The sequence below is a fragment of the Passer domesticus genome, chromosome 1, assembly GCF_036417665.1.
Source record: "Passer domesticus isolate bPasDom1 chromosome 1, bPasDom1.hap1, whole genome shotgun sequence".
Taxonomy (NCBI): domain Eukaryota; kingdom Metazoa; phylum Chordata; class Aves; order Passeriformes; family Passeridae; genus Passer; species Passer domesticus.
The window spans coordinates 15,930,801-15,952,266 of record NC_087474.1 but is presented as its reverse complement, the minus strand read 5'-3'; the positions used below and the strand labels follow the sequence as shown (position 1 = coordinate 15,952,266).

Sequence of the window (21,466 nt, the reverse complement as noted above, 5' to 3'; positions counted from 1 at the left end):
GCCAGTGGAAAGAGAGAGGTGTCATAATTCTCATGTGGGATAAAACAATCTTTAGAAGTGCCTCCCCTTTCTTCTGTGACTCAAGATATAGTCTTAGACCCCAGTTTTTAGAAAGCCAAGGGTAGGTGAAATCAATGTTTGGCATTTTCATACATTTGTATGGTCAGCTATTGTTTTGTTTGAGCAAGTATGCTAAAACCAGCTAGTCAGGTTCCTGCAGGAGTTGGATGTTTCTGACTGAAATAAGTGATAGTCCTAGCAGACCATGTTTTGCAAACTTCAAACATTATGTCTTCTTAAATGGAAAGTTTCTTTCTTCAACTAGCATCTAAGTGATATAAATTCTGAACAAATCACTTAACACCTTACGGCTTTTATTTAAAATACTTAAAATGTCTTGGCTCAGTTTTACAATTGAAAAAACTCTATACAGTACATGCATGTATCAGATGTGAAATGTTGTAGAATAGTATTGATGTACTACTGGTATGACTGCTCCTGCTTCAAGGAAAAGCACAATGCTTTTTTCTTTTTTTTTTTTTTGTTTTTATGGAACATGAAAATTTAAAATACATTTTGGCATTATCATTTGTGTGGAAAAAGCTTGTTAAAATCTGCCACATTTCCTTTCACACATTTAGAGTAACAACATATACAGCAGTCTTCAGTTCTAGTTCTGGAGAATACTCTATACTTTGAAGGTGATAGTAAAAATATATTTCTAAATAATTATGACATTGAAGTTTTTTCAACTTTAACTGGATATGGGAGGAGTAGTGCTTTCTCTTTTCTGACATCACAGTATAAAACTATGCATTTGGCTTACATTTAAGCTTCAGACTGGATTTATGCGCTCTATATATTGCAGACTTGACATTTGCTTAATCAAGAAAGATTCTTGAATTCAAATAAGCTTACTAGAAGTCAATGCTGAACACTAAACCAGCAGCATAATCCAGGCTTTAAATAGCATTTATTTAAAAAACAGAGGGAAATTATATGTGGTAAAAAAAGTCCAAACCACTAGGTTATATTAATTAAAATCTTGTTAACTCTTGTGATATTAGTCCTTTTAAAACCTAAATAATTTTGAAAAAAATCAAGCTTCTACTCAATTAGATATTGTGTCCTTTTTTACCCATTTTAGAGAACTCACTTTTGTTTTCATATTATTTTCTTTCAAATCCTTTATTTTTTTTCATGTAAATGCTGCATAAAGCAAACTACATGAACTTTTTTTGTTTCCTGTACAATACAAACATAAAGAAAGTGGCCCAATTTGCATGTGTACAGAGCAGTCAAGTGGTACAAGAACAGGATGATATACTGGTATTTTCTCTGTCCTGTTAAAACTGTGTTTTACAAGCTGATGGCTCTTCATGAGAACTAGAATTTAAGGGAATATATTACCATGTGATGAAGTTACCAATGCTTTTATAGTTGATCAAGTGTAACTTTTATGTCAAATTTCCCAAAGGAAAACAGAATTTTCTCTTTCAAAATAATAATAAAGTTTTTAAAATTACATAATTTGTTCTCTGAATCTGTACAAAATAATGTACTTATTTAATTCAGAGTGTAATTTAAATGGCAGGGTTAAACTGAGCATATCCCATATTTCAGTATAGCAGTTTAAAATACTAACATGTAGTATTTCTAACCTAAATGATTTTGTGATTGTGCAATTTTGTGAAACACACTGTTTGACTGCAGAACAGCATCTGTATTTTTTTTTCTGCTGTGAATGATAAGAGACTATGCAAGGACCTTTAAATTCCATAGTCATGCTTTTTTAAAAGTATTTTATTACTAATCATATGTATCTTCTGACCTTTAATCTGCACAAAGCAAATTATGTTAAAAGCAATGTCTGTACAGAAGTACCATGTAAATCTGATTTAGAATCAAGACATTAGCGTTATAGTGACAAGTCCTCTGGAAGAGCTGCTCTTTTCTTGTTTATGCTATTCTGGCACTGTTTTACACTGATCTGTTAGGGTCCTACTGTGAAATTTCTGAACTTTCAGCAGCTGCTGGCAACTTTCCTTGTAAAACTTCTTCCTGATCTGAAGCTCACACTCTCTCTGTCCCTAATTTGAAGGCATAACTCTCCTCCTTCTTGACAATGGGAGCAACAGTGGGAGGCAGGTAGCTTAAGGGATTAAAGATTTTTTCCTTCTACTGAGGGAAGAAATCCTGCTACCTGTATTGTGTTCCAATGGGCATTGGAATATAAGGTCAATAAACTTGGTAATATTGAGTTAAAGCTGAAAATTAAGAATGTGGTTATTTTCTTTGTATGTGTTTACTCTCCTCATCAAATTTAATTCATTAATTGTAGTTTTATATTTAAAAAGAAAAAAAAATAGCTGAGGTCCAGCCACTAGCTTTTATTATGTGCACCATTTCTGTTTTCACTCAAAATCAAGTCACCTTCTTAGCCCATTGGGCTGAGGTACAATTTTCTGACTGCTTTCTGCAGCAGTAGTCTGTTGATGTGCTTGTGATCTTACCTTGCTGTTTGCTGGATGTGCAGTTGATACAGTTCAAAAAGAAAAGCTCATTACATTGTGTCATGTTCTCATGGGTTTTTTGCAGAGGGCCTTACCCTCAGATCCGATCCTTGTGCACTGTGTGTGCTCAGGAAGGATGGGAAATCTCTAGGCACAGAGTGGAGCCACTCTGAAGTCCCTCCCATTGGCACCATTGTTCCTGAGGTATTTTCTAGCACTGAGGAGTCACTGAGTCACGAGGGCCCTCAGAACCTTCACAGTGTTGTTATTCTAGTGAAGAGGAACCAAGGTTTAGGTCGTGCATTGTACTGCATCCTCTCAAGAGATGGAAAAAGAAACAACAAGAGGGGGAGAGCCCACCAACCACCTGAGTAATCAGAGAAATCTCAGTTATCACTGATAAAACTAGATGGCAATTTGCCACAGCCTGGCTCCAGGTTTCATTGAAGTGACAGAAGGTAACAGTGGTTTTTCAGTAGCCTTTGAGCAGTGTTCTAGCACTAGAATATCTTGTGCTACTCAAGACTCAAGAAAGCATGAATACTATCAATGAGTTTCATTTAAAATCCCACTTTTTTACTTTGAGCAAATGCAGTACATTTTTCTCTAAAATCATCATATTTTTTATGCTAAAAATATCTATTTGCAGCTTAACCTTTCCTAGCTCAGAACTCAGTTGAAATGACAATAGGAATAGCAGGAGAAAATATCCCTTGATACATTAACATTTTCCCATAGCATCCTGACTGTAACATCTTTAAAATCTGTTGTTGGGAATGATATATGAACTATATGTAAAATGTGCTATATGAGATATGCTATATGGGCTAAATTCACCTTAGAGAAGAGGTGAAGCAGGCAAAATTGCATAATAAGTGTAATTATTTTTCGTGTTTTTTTTGTGAGGAGAGTCACTTTCAGGACAGGGGCCCTGAGCTTGACAAAGGCTTTTAGTATAGCAGTATAGCTGTTAAAATTTATAAATAATGATGAAAATAGTTATTAAAAATTAGTACTGCAGCATATACCCCAAAACACTTCTAAAAATACACTTCTTGCTAGTCCAAAAGAGGGAAAATATCCCTGCATTGTAAAGAATTTTACACTGCAACAGAAATAGCTGTCTTTGAAACAACCTTCAGAACTGTCGCATCTACTCCTGACAGTCAGGCTTGTAAGACTTTTATCTTGAATTGTTTGGCTGTCTTCTTCTTGACTGCTTTTACAATAATCTCTGTAGAAATATGCAGTGATTAGTACATTGTGTATTTCCTGGGGATTGTGAGTCATTCCAGAAATGAGCTGTACATATGAGGGGTATTCAGTGCACCTAGATTTCAGAAAATTCCTCTGGTCCCCAGATTAAGAATTATCTTTATATACTCTCTGAGTAATTATAGGAAAGAGACCTATTCTACTGCAAATAGAATAGGGTGAGCTGCGTTATTTTCTTAGGAGTTTGTCCTCCTGCATTGGCACTGAAATCAGTAACAGCGTACTAAACAGTTGCTCTATTTAAGTGTTTGGAAAGGCCATGGAGATAATTTCACAGAAGTTCATGTACAACATGCAGAAAGGTGGTTATTTATTGACACCTATTAAAAGCAGGGAGTGCCATAAAGTTTCCTTTCGTGACTTTTCCTGATTGCACAGACTTGTGTCACCCATTTTCTGGATGTTCACTCTGTCCCAGTCTCTCTGACTCATCCTGCCAGTGGAAAGCAGCTGACAGCAATCCTTGAAGCTCAGCTCTGCAGGGCAGGCTGTAGGAGAGGGTAGGAGATCACCATGCTGACTTGACAAAATCAATATGAGGAGCAGTACAAGACAGTACACACAGAGTCCACTGCTGTCTTGGGCAAGGTCTCCAGATGACATTTGAATGGGAGTAGTGGCTTAAATGGGGGGCTTTGGAATTCCAGTTCAATCTTTGATCCCTTCAGGCCAGTTCTTCCTCTCCTGGAGCTCAGTGTGGGCTTTGTTATACCAAGAAGTGTGTGCTTCTGCATTGAGGACACTCCTACGTAGGATGGCTGTGCTGCAGACTTCTCTCAAGCTGTAGAAGCAGTAGGGAGTTCTGGGAGCAAAAGCCTTAGACTAAGCAGATCTTGTGACATAGCTAAAACAATTCTCTAAATCTGAATCATGTTCTTCTTTATAACACAATGGACAACAGCAATGCCTTAATGAAGACTAGTTTACCTTCTGAAGAAAACAGGAGGAAGATGTTCCTCCTGTATTCAGAACTCCTCAGGAGAAATGCTCTGCAAGTGGTACTTTACTGTTGTGCCAGTCCACTTGCTCAGCAACTCATGTCTCCTGAAGGTGGGACACTTCAGGCTTTTCATACCCATGGAGTTTCCCCTTTATCATCTCGATATGGCTCTGAGCACAGGGCCTGGGCCTGACTCATGAGGAGCTAATCCCAAAGAGTCCTTTTAGAGATCTCCTATTTGCTCACTTAAGAACACATACTTCTCCCTGAAATTTGTGAGGGATACAGCTATTTCTTGAGGCTGTTGTGAAGGAATAATAATCTGCTTTGTTTACAGGACATGGAAATCAGCACAAGCTTTGTCAAACAGATTGTGCAGAGCTGGGCACAGGCCACCTCTGAATCAAAAGCCCCATAGCTCTGCAGGGCACCAGTGTGCTCTCAGGAACATTGCATAAGCTGCAGCACAGCTCCCTGAGACTGCAGCCTGTAGTCTCAGTGCTGTCAATCATTTAAATACTGAGGGGAACCTAGGTTTATCTGCAAAGCATTGTGCAGATGCAGCTGGAGGCTTATCACTGAAGTGTTACATTTTCTAAAGTCAGGTACAGATTTTTCATAGATAGCAGACTAGTTTTATTTAACAGATTTCACAAGATATATCTGTTAAGAAAAAAATTTGATTTTAAGTGTGAATTAATACTGCTTTGTTCAACCTCCAGAGAAATAGAATCACCAGCAATGACAGATCCTGTAGAGGTTTCTCTGTGTTGCTTCTTTGTCATTTTGCTGCTGTTTGTAACTGCTGGGAGGTATACAGCTGTTTCCACCTTCACCTTACAAAAACTTCATTATTTTTAGTTTCTTCTGAACACTCAGGCTAAGGCCAGCCCTTTTACTGTCACTTCTTAGTCTGTAGATGATTCTCCAACCAGTTTAGGCAGAGAGTTCAGCAGGGCATCATGAGTCACACTTTCCTTTTCATGGTATTTTTGGAACTATCAGAAATCTTTTAAATACATTCTGACAATTTGAAGAAGAAAAGCTGCAGTTGCCTCATTTTGATTTAACTGAATCTTGAAAGATAAGGTGGGGGGAGGCGAGCATTGATGTGAAAGAGAATGCACAGAAACAATGCTGCCTTGACTCATTTTCTTGTCCTTACTGCATTGAAGTTTCTGGCCTTTAGCTGCCTGAATTGCTTGTCGGGCATGCTTGTAAAATCCAATGCCTCCAATATATTTTTGAGCAGAACAGAGATCCATGGTTATTTCAGTTCACAATGTCTATGTGCATGATCTTAATGAAACTTCAGCACTGCTGTCAACAGCACTGATGTGGGGGGTTTTTAAGTGGTTGAAGTGAAGCAGTATAACTGCCCTTGAGGGGTCTGTGCCCTTTGACAGCAAAGTGGAAAATATTGTGTTCTGCAAATCTGCCACTCTTGTGTACTCTGGAGAATGGAGAATATAATCTAGCCCAACAAGCGCTAGTGTTCTCATAATGTCAGCTGAGGAGGATTACAGGAGGGTCGATTTTATGTAATTAAACTTCCCTGGCATACACAGAGATCTGTTTCCTTAAAGGAAAAAAAAAATAGAAAAAGAAAAATGCCCAAGACTGGAGCATTCTCCTCCCTTCCTGCACAGCAATTGTTAGTTTCTTATATTAAATGAAAAATGATAATTGAAACTAATCCTGGGAAATACCACTCTCTCACTGATCTGCAGTAACATTTAAGGATCTAACATATTAAAAAAAATGTGTTCAATGTGTAACAGCTCCACCAGAAATGGAAAGCAAAGCTTGACAGATGCTTTGTTTTGGGTCTTCTTCAGCAACGGAAAAATAGAGCAGTAGAGCTTGACATAGTCCTGGAATTCCCACATCTTTCCCTTGTGTGCATATTGATAGCTCTCTCTCAAAGTCACACTGATATTAGATGCATCTTCTGGACACAAAATGACCTTCATACAGGTGCAAAGGATAAACTGTTTCAGCTGTCCAAATTCAACTTTTTTCAAATGAAACTTTTAAAAAGAGGTATAAATAGGAGTGTGAATTATAGAGGGGATGGATTTCTATTGAGAGGGTAGGATATTGTTTGCACCTCTGACTTTGGATTTAGAAACGTCCTTTAGCTACTAAATGCAAATCAAACAGCAGCAGATTATGCAAGGCTGAGGAGTTAATTTAAATCTTTGTATTACCACCTCCTCTTTAATACTACCTGGGGTACATGCTACCAAAAGTGGTCTCATACTGTTTTTGCAAGTACTATCAGGAGAGCTCTCATGTTAAAACTGGATTCCAAAGAAAAACTAAGAATAGATCAAACCTAGGATAATGTAGATCCTGTCAATCCTTTGGTTCATTTTGCTTCCTGGTCACTTAGCCTTCTCACTGGATACTGTGTTGTGATGTTGGCACAGCAACTGTGAAACTATGGTAGCTCTTGCAAGGAAGTCTTACATGTTTGTGCCTTGATATTAAAGTTGCAGAATTAGTCAGCTGTGAGTGTGAAGCACCTGCCTTTGCATTGTGGACAATTGAAAAACTCCAGTGGTATCTGGCACCTGTGTAAAGGAGGAAGAAACTGGCACCAGGATGAAGACAGTCCATTCTGTCATCCTCGGGGAATTATTGTTAGAGACAATAATTGAAAGAGAAATTCAAAGTGATAGATTAAGTGCACTCTGGTCTGGATTTCCATCATCCAGATTGTGAGGGCACTTACAGTTTGGGAGGGCATAATTTGCCCATTTCTTCCAGTCCCTTTTCAATCCTGGCAGATACTTACTGCACCAAGTTGGTGCCTGCTTGAGTTTCTGCATCTACATCCCTTGTCAGGGCACAGCCCGCATGACCTGAAGCAGCACTCATGAACTAGGTGATGTTCAAGGAACAGGTACAGTCCATTAAATATGAAGTAAATCTGTGGGTGTTCAGCTTTCCTCATCAGTGTGATGTTCACTCACTCTTAACTTTCCATCTTGGTGAGACTACACTCTTTCTTCTGTCATCTGTTCACTGTACATCAAAATTCTTGCCTGTCTGCTTTTATCTATGCCATATATCCAAATATCAAAATTAAATAAAGAATTTCCCTGGTCTTGTCTGGGATCAAGGTAAAGAGTGAGTGCTTCACACAACAGTTTCCTGGCTGTCTGAGTTTACCAAGGTAAATGTTTCTTGTGTTTGAGAGGTGCCTGCCCATCAGTGGCATCAAAGGGAGTGAGGTCATATCAGGAGATCAGATTTACTTAATAGTTTTCCTGTGCTTGTGCCTTATTACATATCTGAGCTTGATTTAGTTTGTGAACTCTGCTGTTACTTATCCAGTTTCCCTTATTTTCCCTCATCTCATAACACAAGTATAACTAATATGAATTGTAAACCTTGCATTCTCTGCTGTGTTTGCTCTAGTTAGCAATGCCTTTACTCTTGGATAAAGAATGATCCAAGTCTCTGGGAATTTTCTTGCTAATTAAAATAAGGCTGCATAAAGTTGGGTTTATGGTTTGATTGAAGGAGAAAAGAAATCTAAGACAAATTTAAAGTTAAACTTGAAGTTTAACCCTGGTAAGAAAGATATTTGAAATTTTGTTTTCTTCTCATGTATAACTTATTCTCCTAGCAAGTCCAAGAAAATTTGGTCAAGATGTATTTCGCTTACCCCAGTGGTTCTATTTCTATAGCACTTTGCTCTATAGTGAGGTCATCTCAGCCAGACTTTAGAGTACTGTCATTACTAAGCTAGAAATGTTTCTGTCCTGAGTGCTTTGTCTACATCATCTTTGCTGTACTATTTCATCATACACCCCTGGTTTTGTCCTATACATAACTGTTAGCAGGATCTTTTTGCATGTTGGTGCCAGAGTTTCACTCCTGCATATGTTCTTTTTTCTTTACTTGTATTGCCAATCTCCTGCCTTACAGCTGATGTAGGGGTGTGATCTAAGCAGGGATCTATAGTGACAAAGTTTTTCATGGTAGCAATTCTGGAATCAAATCATAGCATTTGAACTGTCAGGTACAGCTGTGCTGTACCAAGAAGTTGACTTCTGTATTGCTTTTCAAACATTTGTGTGTTTAAATTCAGAGCAATGGAAAGCTAGAATGTTTTTGCCTTCAAGATGGTTACAGATGCAAGATCTGCTCTGTGTTTCCTTACGTCAGGAGATTGTATCTCTTTCTTTTCTAGATTTGAACGTATTCACACAAAGAAAGGGAACTACAGTAAGTCACTAGTTTCAAACCAAGAAGAAGTAGATGATTTAGCAACCTTGGAGGTACTGGATGAGGTAAGAACCTCTTTTTTCATGTTTTCCTGAAGAGGAGAAATCGCATATTAAATCACAATGGTTTGCTGTTGATTTTCAAATTCAACTGTATTGTCACACTTCAGTTGTGTAATTGTACAATGACATTTCACCACTTCATGCCAAATATTTTAGACAAGATTTACTGTGTCAGAAAGGTTCCAACTCAAAGCTAAAACAATCTCTGGAGTTACAGTCGTTGACCAAACAGTATTTGACTAAACAGGATTTATATCACTGCATTTTATTACAGCTAAGTATCCATTTTGCAATAGTGTGTTAACTTGAAATTGGTCTAGGTCCAAGACCATCTGTCCCTGTTGCTTGAGCACCAAGAGTTGTCTTAAACTAGCTCACCATACTCTCCCAGACTAGGTTCTCACTGACTTATTTTGGTGGGGAAATGCATGAGGGTCAGTTTTGTGTCAGCTGAGCCTCTCATCTGTCAATGCCTGCTGGTGAGCCTTTGACCAAATTAACTGATACAAATGCCACTGGTTTGTCAAAGTTCAAAAGTTAGTCCGTGAGGGAGGGAGGAGGTCTGCTGTGTTTATGCTTTAAGCTTCAAAACCAGAAAGAATCAGGCTGCAGCACATTATCTGCAGGTCTTGGAGGCCATCAGTGGTTGTTAACAAACTGTCATTCTTCATCTACTGGGCTCTGCATAGACTATAATTCACATTATCTTATCTGTAAAACTTCTCTGGTATATTGTACCTTTGTCAGTCCAGAATATTCATTGTGGCACTTCAGCTGGTAAACTGTATCAGGCTGACAGCCCACAGAACATCTTCCATCTATTCAGGAGCTTTTTTTATAGTAGCTTGAACTTTAATTAATTGTAATTGAACTAACCCAAAATTCATCTACTGGACAAAGTTCAGGTTTAACCATTTTTTTAATATTGGGAAGAGTAACACTGTTGTGGGGATTTTTTTTTTAATTTTTTTACCATGATACATATAAACAATCCAAGCTAAAGAGATTTTATTACACAATAAAACCCCAGACTGACTGGAATATGTCCCATATCCTCAGAGATGGAGCGTTCTCATGGAAGTCCTAAGGAAGCCTCTGTCTAAATGCATTGTTTGACTATGTAGTGTTACTAAATCAAATCCAGTTTAAAACTACTTTCACATATGAATGGCAGCTTCTCAGAACTGTATTCTTTCTTCCATTCAAATTTTTCTTCTAGTTTAGATATCCCCATCATCAGAGCAAGACAAGAGACCTTCTTTCTATTGGTGCAAGAAATAATTTCAGAAAGGGCAGAAGTTCCCCTAAAATAATTCTGTAACGTGAATCTGGTTCTGGCAAAAAAGGAAAGAGAGCATTCAAAACCAAAAAGTTTATCAAAGCAATGAAAAACCAAGATTTTCTCCTTATGTTTTCTCATGAAGGAAATACAGCCTCTGCAGCTGTTGAGAATTTGTCTTGTAAGTGTATTAAACAGGACACAGTGTACAACACTGAATAGATAGATGAGGAAGGAAAGCAATTCCTTCTGTAGACCTCTGCTGCCAGTTGGTTGGTCTGTTCCAGTGGGTATGCAGCTTAAATATTTTCACATGTACCCCAGATTAGTCTCAAGGCTGGTTTGAATTTCTTCATTCAGCTCTGTGGCCTGTTTTGATTGGAAACCTAACCAGGCACTTTATATACCCAGCTGTGTATGCAGAAGAAGATGAGGGAAATTACATCAAGAAATTTGAATGCCACTAATGGGCCCTTTTTTTCCCTTGGTTCAGGGGAACTGGCTCTGCAACAGCAAAGAACAATCACAGCAGAGACTGCTTTTTGATAGGGAAAGATGCCCCATTGTTTACATTAATGGGAACAAAGCAGTTGAACATCTGTGTTGTATCATAACTGAGAGTAGTGTTAGAGCAGCTGTAATGGCACTTATGGACTCAATCAAATGGCCCTTGCTTGATAAGTTACATGAAACTTTAGTAGTAGAAATGTAGACAAGACTGTCTCATGGAAACATCTGATGAACTGAATGAAAGCAGTACTTATTAACTCCTTTTTCTACAGCCATTTGAGGATCCGTAAGTATGTACTGTTCAAAGACAAAATATCAGAAATGCCGGTGTGTTTGAAAATATTACTCACTTTTGATGATGATCCATTGTACTCCTGACTATAAATACCTTCCCTCCCCATCCTCACCTATTGAAACTATATAAATATTTTATACATTTTCCTAACATTCTTTTTTCCCCATGTGATTTATGGTTCCTGTTCCCTCTCCATCAGAATACAGTAACGGAACAGTTGCAGAAGGGTTATGCCAAGGACCAGATCTACACATACGTTGGGGACATTCTCATCGCTGTCAATCCATTTCGGAACATAGATATTTATTCTTCACAGGTGTGAAAATTTAGGTTTTGCTATTTTAAACTAGCACCAAATTCCACTAAAATATAAATATTTGTGTTAAGTATAAAGTAAGACCATTCTTGAGGTTTATTTTAGCTTACTCTGAAAAAACAGAATTACCAGTAGAGATGTTCTTTCAAGTGCGCATTGACGCAAATTCTTAACACTTGCTGAATTTCAGCACAGAAATGAGAAACTCCAAAATAATTAAGTTCTAGTGTCTTTATGTCTGCAGTGTAGATCATACACAAAGCAATCCTGTAAAATGTTAGCTTCTGTGAATCTGTCTCCTTATTATACAAAAGGGAATTTGTCTCCCTATTACACAAAAGGGGAAAGATATTAAAGTCAGATAATACAATAATTTGGGGTTATTAATTATCAGATACTGCAGGTACAGAAAAGATCTCAAGTTTTAACATCAATACCATGCAGAGATACTAATAGGAAGGGAACACAAATAAATTTAAATAAGTTGGAACTGTGATGTCTGACAACAGCAAATTTTCTTCTAATAAAATGAGTTTCATAATGTAATCAGGGCTAAAATCATAGAAAATTGCACTTCAATTTTTAGCAGTTCTTATAGTCCTAAGTAGATACAGATTCATGGTATAGTGAGTGCAGTAACAGCTCCCTCAGAAAGCCTCAGCATGCTATACACTAATCTAAAAATAAAACCAAACTTAAAAAAAAAGTTTTTAAAGGACAGTGATAATGATTTTATTTTTCTTACACTTAGCATTCCAAACTGTACATTGGAGCCAAACGGACTGCCAACCCTCCTCACATTTTTGCTGTTGCTGACATAGGCTATCAGTCCATGGTGACATACAACTCTGATCAGGTATGGCTGAGGTGTATAATTACATCCTCTGCCAGGCTAAGAGATATGTGATGAGCTCAGTCCTGCTCTGTTCTCTGCAGTGTATTGTTATTTCTGGAGAAAGTGGAGCTGGCAAGACGCAAAGTGCCCATCTGCTGGTTCAGCAGCTCACTGTCCTCGGCAAGGTAAGTGGCAGAGGGGATGTCTCTGTAAGGCTTTAAGGCTTTGCTATCCTGGGTCTAAAGGGCTGAACCTATGGGCAGGGCATTGGTTGTGGGGTGAGACTGTTACACATTTTCCAAAGAACATTAGAACGTGATGCTGATCTGTCTACTCCTTCCTCCCTCCTAGGGTCACTTGGAAATATGCTGGGGTTTCTACAATGAAAAGTACCCACTGCAATGAGGGCTGTGACTTAGATCCCTGTTTAGAGTACCTTCAAGTCACCCAAGCAGTACTAAATAAAATCCTCCTCTAGTTTATCATTCTTCCACAACCAGATTGCTGTCAGTGGGACACAGTCATTCTGGGAAGTGGCCGCCATAACTGTCTGAGTGAAATGCCATTTTTAGCATGCCCGAGGTGAGAGGAAAGCAAGCTGATGGATTGGTAGGGTGAAATGGAGCAGTAACCAGATGCTAACAAGGATCCTAAAAGCAGATTGGTCATCTCAGAGCCACAAAACCACAGAAACTGTAGAAATTAATTTATAGTGTTGTTATCATTATGTGTGTAATTTCTTCTAGACAGTGTTAATTTTATATATATATATATGCCTTTTTCTCCATATAATTTCCATGGGAATAGCTGCCCTGATTATGTCACACTTCACAATACCAATGAGAAGATTAAAGGAACACCTAAAAATGCATGAATTTGAATAATCACTGATAATTGGAAGCAATTATATTTTTCATATCCAGGCTAATAACAGGACTCTGCAGGAGAAGATTCTCCAGGTGAACAACCTTGTAGAAGCATTTGGGAATGCAGGCACTATCATCAATGATAATTCAAGCAGATTTGGAAAATATTTGGAAATGAAATTCACTTGTGGTGGCACTGTAGTAGGAGCTCAGATTTCAGAGTACCTCCTTGAAAAATCCAGAGTTGTCCATCAGGCAGTGTAAGTATGAAAATTGTATTTGACCTAATTTGGGGGCTACAGACTAGGCCTATAATGCAGGAAATCACTTTGGTTCAAAACACAAAGGTGAATGAGGTACCTGGATTTTTTTCCTTAAAGGTTGTATATGAATAGCTTATGAATCTGTACACTAGCTGAAAACTACTCCAGAGTTGTTTTTTTTCATTGCCTCCTGGGTTATTTAAACAAATCTTATAAAAATGCCCATGTGATATATAAAATAAGAATGTGCAAAGAATTACAAACTTACTAATAGTTCAGACACACTTTTCATTGTGGGATTTTGGAGTATTGTGTTAAGTGTATCACTTGGATTTACTTCCTCTAAATTTCATGTAGTATTGTAGCTTATTTCTTTGTTTGTTTGGTTGTTTTCAGTTTTGGAACATCTAGTAGGATTTGTTTATAGGGGATTATGGGTCAAAGATCCCTGCCAAGAAGGGCTTGGGGGTACTGATGGGTGAGAGCTGGACATGGTCCACCCATGTGCCCTCCCAGCCCAGAAAGCCAAATGTGCACTGGGCTGCATCAAAAGCAGCGTGGGCAGATGGTCGGGGGGGGAATCTGCCCCTCTACCCTGCTCTGGTGAGACCCCACCTGCAGTGCTGCAGTCAGCTCTGGGGTCCCCACTACAGGAAATATGTGGATCTGTTGAAGAAATTCCACAGAAGGTCACCAAGATTATTAGAGGGATGGAGCACATCTGCTATGACAAATTTTTCTCTGCTGAGAAAATTGGAGAAGGCTTTGGGGTGACCAAACAGCCACCTCCCAGCTGAAGGGAGCCTGTGAGAAAGATTGAGACTTTTTTGCAAGATCATGTAGTGGTGGGATAAGGGGCAATAGATTTAAACTGAGTGAGAGTAGGTTTAGATTAGATTTTAGAAAAAAATTCTTTAGTGTGAGGGTGGTGAGGCACTGAAATAAGTTGCCCAGGAAATCTAAGGATGCCTCATCCCTGGAAGTGTTCAAAGCCAGGCTAGATGGGTCTCTGAGCAACCCAATCTAGTGAAAGGTGTCCCTGCCCATGACAGGGGAGTTGAAACTAGATGATCCTTAAGGTCCCTCCCAGCCCAAGCCATTCTATGTTTCTGTGATCTAATGGTGCTCCTGAGACATAGACCTAAGCTCTTGCACAAAGCAGGGGTTTGAACGTGATTACTTTTTGCCATTCAGTAGTGACTGACTGGCATCTCAGGGCTCAGTCATGGTTGCAAATTTTCACCTAGTTCTTTCTCATAAGGAGCACGGGAGCTTTGAATATATAATAAACCTCTGTCCTAGGTTTGGGCATCCAGCTTCTAGGGAAAGCATACCAAGTCATAAGGCCCTTTTGCTGAATGTCTGCTTCTTGGTTCAGGACTAAAAGACACAATAGACCTACTGCATTCAGTGAACCAAGAGTGTATACCTCTCCCACAGTCAGAAGGTTTTTTTAAAATAACTGGAGTTAAGCAACCCATTCAGTGTGGGTGGGTGAGGAACATGCAAGATCTCACACAGGATCTACCAATTGCATCAGGGGCAGAGCAGCACTGAGCTGCTTTAGCACTGAGCAGCCACCCTGGCAGTGTCAGGACAAAAACAGAATGGCATGAAAAGGGTGTTCACAGCAAATAAAACTTCTTTCAGAGTCCTCTGTCACTTTGTGTGAGTCGTGCCTGTTGTTAAAATAACATTTAGTAATAGTATGTGTGTCATTAATAAATGTAGCATGGTTATATTACTAAATCAGTTTGTTGTTTCTGTTGTTTCAGAGGAGAGAAAAATTTCCATATTTTTTATTATATTTATGCTGGTCTCGCAGAAAAGAAAAAACTGGCACATTATAAACTGCCAGAATATAGACCTCCCAGGTAATGCAGTTTATTTTTGCATAAATTGATTACTAAGAAACACAGTGTTGAATTCTCAGCCTCATTTGCATTCTAACTCTGTATCCATCAACTCTTTCAGATATCTGCAAAATGATCATTTCAGAATAGTGCAAGATTTCATGAACAATAGCTTTTATAAGTCTCAGTTTGAATTAATAGAACAGTGCTTCAAAGTCATAGGTTTTACACTGGAGGTGAGTGCTGATAACCCTTTTCCTTTGTGAGCTTCACCAGCTACTTTAATCAGGAAAAACTTATATAAAGCATTCAAATCTCCCTTTTTCCTTTAGCATATTGTGTTTGTGTTTAGGATCTTGTATGGTCAACTTACTGTTATATAGTAACATTTAAATTTTTAAAGTTTCAAGGCATTGGTAAACCAATAAAATTATATTAGCCAACAAGGCTTTGAAATCAGTGAACACAGCACAGCTGAGTAATTTGTGGGGGGGAGAGAGAGATTTTAACAAATTTAATGCATAGAAAATTATGTTGTAACTGTTTATTAGCCAATAATTTTAGGCCTGTGAATATGAGCCTCATCTCAGTTTTAAGATGAAGTCCATGGTGAAAGTTCTAAAAATTCATTGAGCTGATCTGGGTATTGATGAACTCAATACATTTTCACAACTCTGGGGATAAAGTTGAATGAAGTTCTTAAATCCCTTTGGAGATGAATCTCATCACTAAACAGTAACTGAACCCATTTTTTCTTTATGATCTCATATAATTGCTCAGCTAGCTGTTAAACCCCTCTCCTCAGTCTGTCTTTGGTAGAATTGAATTTTAAAAAAGGACTGGATTTATAAAGGAAAGAAATCCCATCCTGTGACCTAGTTTTTCCTTATGAGAAGTGGTGCATCACATGTGTCATTTATCTCTTCATTTATAAACAATATAAATAGTAAAGGTATGATCCATACAGTATCTGTGAAATATAGCACTAGTGCTTCAGAATGGACGTATGTTTTCACTTCCCTGACAAAACTGTATGTGATAAGAAGCTTTTCACAGAAAATTGCTCACTTCAGTTGACGCTTCCTGGCTTCCCTCAATGTAAATATTTGAAATAGGCAGCAGAACATATGTATTCACCTATTTTGTTCTTCCAGAGTCACTTTGCATTAGGTTGTCGTAGCAAAGGTGTTCACAGTCTCTTTCTCCTCTACATGTTATTCACAGCTGCTTTTAGTAATATCACAGCTGTAGTGTCACATCCTTTCACTTGTGCTTTCACCTATCCAGAAGCAGCATGAAAGGACATTCATGTTTCAGCACTGATAGCAGTTTTGTCACAGCACCAGAGACCTTGATAAATCCTAATTTAAAGCATGAAAAGCAGCAAGTCTGGTTTTGTTTCCAGTTCTTTTGTTCACTTGGATGGGTGGAAACAATAATCTTGATCATCCAGAAGAGGCCTTCCATGTACATTGAAGATGCAGTTAGAGCCAGGTCACTGGCTGCATTGTGCAGTTCTAGCATGGATCTTCACTTGATTAACTCAGCAAGCCACTGGGAGCTGAATCTGTGAAGAATTATGTACCTGTAGAACCCTGCAGTTTCAGAAGCAGGCTGAGTGCCATAGGCAATCTGCTTGTGGCTACTTGTGACCCCCAGCCATGTCAGCCTGCCTTGCATCCTCCTCAGGGTGAATTAACCTGTCTGAGGCTGTGCTTGCAGGAGTGAAGGAAGAGTCTTCTTCCCCCACTGATGTTCTGAAATCGGATACATGTGCAAAGACAATTTTTTTTCGGTGAAAAAAATATCCTGTAGTACATTGAATTCCTTTCCCAAGTTCACTTTCTAGTAATGCAGCCTTAAGCTTTGACATTCGTCCCAGTGCACAGAGGAATTTCTATATAAGCACGTTCAGTGTTTTATTAGCAAAAAGCCATGGACAGAAAAAAATCTTTAGTTAAAACTGAAACCTAAACAAAGCTTTATTTCTTTGAAATTTGCTTTTAACTGACTGACAGGCTTTAAAAGTAACTACTGTCAGTACTCCCTGTCTTAAAATCACACTTTTATTTCAGGCTGCGCAGCAAAATTAGTAAGAAAGGACTGCCTGAGGGGAACAATAATTATGTTGTATGAGACAGATCAAGCCAGATTTCAAACACACTGGAAAAGGGCAGGAAAATGTCAGCAGCTATACATATTGTACAGCATGATGGCAGAAGTTAAGCTATCCATTTCTTTGCATTTCAACTGTGTCCTTAAGCTTAAAATGAAAATGAGTACTTAATCCTAAGTAAACTGTGTGCCAATTATCCTCAGCATAATTTTTTAGAGTGAGCTTACCCAGTTTGTCTTGCTGTCACTGGAATCATTATTTATTAACTGCTAGATTAACTTCTGAAAGTGTTGAAAACAAGCTCAAGTATTCTAGAGCAATTAGAGATTTTATCTGAGTAAATGATGCTTGACATGGTACCAGCAAAGTATTGAATAATATGGATAAAATGCTGTGCAATTATAAAAAGTTCTTAGTTATAAAATACCAATCAGATTTTCAAAACTGCTTCTTATAAAACTGCTACAAAAGTTTTCAACCTGCTATTTACAAAACATACTATTACTGTATGCCTCAAAATACACAGTGTCACAGACTCTTAGTATGCTTTACAGGTACACCTACATCTTTCTGAGTAAAAAACACTCAGATCATCAGGTATAATGATAAACATTCACTATTCAGATGAAAATTTGCAGTTAAAATCTAAGTCCAACCTGCAATGAAAGCATTATTTTACTAATTCCAAATATTATTTGAAATGTATGTATTCTTGTATAGGTACTGAATTTACTGTATCTATCACTTCACTGTCCAGAGTAATAACAGCCTTTTCCGTGACAGAGTCCATTTTCACAGAATCACAGAATTAACTAGGTTGAAAAGACCTTTGAGATCATGAAGTCCAAGCCATAACCTAACACCACCTTACCAACTAAACCATGGCAGAACCTCCTAAATAATTTGAAATCTAAATTTGTTTAAGCAAAGTCCATATTAAGATGCTTTGGCGAGTTCCTATCTGACATTTTGAAGGATAAAGTGCTTTGCCAAGTCAGAGAGGTGAGGCCTCACTCTTCCCCCAGTGAAACTGTTTCTGATGACATTGGTGGGAGTTGATATAGACCTATTATTTGAAGTACCTTTGTTTCCATGATGCGAGAAACATCAATACAGATTTTTTTCTACTTTTTGTTAAACTAGGTATTAAATCTTTAGACATGTTTTCACCTACAGACACAGTGAAGGGTAGATATAAATAACCTCTGAATTCTTTCTGTGTAAGAGGGTAAGCACACAACTGTTTTTGCTTTCATTACTTCCTGTCAATAAGTACAGAAGAGAGGTTAGGCTATGGTTTGTCTTGCCCTCTTTGACTGTCTTACTCTTTGAAGACTTTGCTAAGTCCAGAATGGGAATAATTGCTGAGAACAGCACTCCTAGAAGTAGTGGGCACATGGCAGGCAGCAGGAAACAGCACACACGCATATACCCACGGCACAAACCACAGAGAAAAATTACCTGGCTATTAAGTATTGCATTCTTTTAATGTACTTTTCAGGAACTTGGAAGTGTGTACAGTGTCCTGGCTGCCATTTTAAACGTGGGTAACATTGAATTTTCTGCAGTAGTATCTGAACATATGATTGACAAGAGCAACATTTCCAATCCAGTAGCCCTTGAGAACTGTGAGTGTTTTTTTCTTCATTTAACATTGTTTTTCTTTAGTGTTTTCATATCAAATTTATTTTATTGTAAGAGGTATCAATGATAACTGTATTCACTTGGAAATTTTGCAAGAATAATTAAAAACTGAAGGTAGATTAATTCTAAGCCCACCTGAATTCAAATGCAAAAAAGAAAAAATATTTCCATGTTATGCCTCTTATTTGACTAACCAGTTCACTGGCATACAGGAAACATGACTAATACTGCAGATGCCTGAAAAAATCCTTAGTATTTTTCCAAGGTTATTTGAACATTTGATGGAGAACCTCATTAACACATTGAATATTTTTTTCCCAGTTTCTTTCTCAGCTGCTCATTTCTTGTTCCCCACATCTGCCTGTGGAATTATGGCTCACTAATTCTTTGGAAGGGATGCCTTACATTATAAGCTGCTAGGAGGTAGAAGAGGCAAAGGGACAAAGGTTCTCCAGAAATTTGCTGCACTTTCTCAGTAATTACACCTGGGGAGAGAATGAAGTCTTCACTCTATCTTCTTGCATGTTTTCTTGCTTTAGAAAAATATTATGGAACGGGGAAAGAAGCACCCTTTTTTTGGAGCAAAAGGAGAACAGCAGTGACTTGTATGAGTGGGTTATAACTGAGAGGGGTATTCACACCTCACAACTTGGGTACTTCTAACATGGTCACCTTCCAAAATCTGTCTCTGAGCTATGCCTGTGACATTCCTTCCCAGGTGCATCCCTGCTGTGTATTCAGGCAGATGAACTGCAAGAGGCCCTCACCTCTCACTGTGTAGTGACTCGAGGAGAAACAATTATTCGTCCCAACACTGTGGAAAAAGCCACTGATGTCAGAGATGCCATGGCCAAAGCACTGTACGGGCGCCTCTTCAGCTGGATAGTCAATCGCATCAACACTTTACTCAAACCTGACAAACATTTAAGGTAAAAGGAGATTTTGTAGAATAAAGAGATATTCTTTCTGTGGTAATAATATTGTCTTTCACTAGAGCATTTAGTGTAATTAAATTCTTTTCCTCTGCTGCTTTTTTGTTTCTGACCCCACCGTGTTGAAAAGGGTTTGTCCCTTTCATAGGATATAGTGAAAATACAGTAGATATGGTTGGCAAAAGCATCTGGTGTTTTCCTGTTGATCTTTACTGATTTAACCCTTTTTTTTCCTTTTGTATTTTTAACCCTTTAAACTTTTTACCCTTTTTCTTTTGTATGTTTTTCAGAGTAAAATTTTGATATTCATCATGTTGATTACACAGGTCAAATTCTGCTCTTATTTACACTGATGCTGTTGTCACTGTTGGTATAAGCATGGTTACATACATGTGTGGGAATAGTTTTTAAACGCATTTATTGGAGGTATTGTCCACTTCACACTTAAAAAGTGACATTTTAAACACCATATCAATAGCAAATAGCTTTGGAGATCTGAATTTCCTGGATTTTTTCTTCTTAAACTTCAGAGAAGAGCCAAGGTTGCAATCCTAAAATTTGTCTAAACTTTTAAGTATTTGGTTATAACAGAGCAACAATAAACAGAAGTTTAATCAGTAAGTGATAGGATGAAATCCATGGTAGATGGGGCAGCACTTCTAGCCTGTGTACCTCTCTCAGTTGTCTGTACAGAGCCCTTTTCAAACTGAATACTTACTTATTATGCTGGTGAAGAGGGAGAAAATTCAACCTGAAATGCTCACTATGAAAAAACCCAAACAAATTTTGCTTGATTTTGTGGTAGTAAAATAATTTGCATTTTCTGTTTTTATGTAATTAGCTCTGAAAAAGAAATGGGGCAGATAAATTTTAGCAGTCTATTCATCAAAAATGTAATTTTGAGACAGATTAAATAGTCACCAAATTCAGATCTCTCCACAATGAAAACTTCCGTTTTTGAGATGGACTTCACAAAGAGGTTTAAGTGCTATTCATGAGTGTCTTGAGGCTGATTCTTAATTTATGATTTCCTAAATTTTTATTTTAAAATGGTTACAGATAGCCCCTCAAAGAGGTTTTATAGAAAGAATGTGATTTATATTTTACTTGCCTACAAAGGTCACTAATGTCAGCCTTAGTTTGTTATAAAATTATATCCTCTTAATTTTTTGCTTCAGCAAATAAGTATTAGAGTTTTCTTCCAGTTGCACAAGTGATCACGTATCTTGAGTATGCCCTACTTAAAATATTGGTGATTTAAATTCATAACACATCCCAGTGCATAAAGTAGTTATTTAGCTACATAAAAGGTCTAGCTAGTAATTCTTTTTACTTTAATGTTAAACAAAACAGTTTTAATTATTATGAGTAAGTAATATGAACAAATAATATTTAATGACAACAGTCTTTAATTTCAGGATGCTGGTGAGTAAAGCTGGTGTTATTCCAAGAGAAACAAAAAGAACTGCATGTTGTTTTTGTACTATAGTCAGCTTTTTAGAATAATTACTTACAAATATTAGTGTAA

General features: G+C 37.8%; 1 protein-coding gene across 10 annotated transcripts in view; it reads left to right on the top strand.

The window, feature by feature from the left end:
* The window catches only part of MYO3A (myosin IIIA), a 116,772-nt gene that overhangs the window by 52,083 nt on the left and 43,223 nt on the right, over positions 1-21,466 (top strand). For all 10 annotated transcript variants that reach the window (XM_064407490.1, XM_064407548.1, XM_064407500.1 and 7 more), the window contains 9 exons: positions 8,933-9,032; positions 11,313-11,429; positions 12,181-12,285; positions 12,366-12,449; positions 13,188-13,390; positions 15,169-15,267; positions 15,368-15,482; positions 18,864-18,990; positions 19,725-19,935. In XM_064407490.1, the coding sequence (XP_064263560.1) occupies positions 8,933-9,032; positions 11,313-11,429; positions 12,181-12,285; positions 12,366-12,449; positions 13,188-13,390; positions 15,169-15,267; positions 15,368-15,482; positions 18,864-18,990; positions 19,725-19,935 (1,161 nt within the window). The remainder of the gene's footprint in view (positions 1-8,932; positions 9,033-11,312; positions 11,430-12,180; positions 12,286-12,365; positions 12,450-13,187; positions 13,391-15,168; positions 15,268-15,367; positions 15,483-18,863; positions 18,991-19,724; positions 19,936-21,466) is intronic.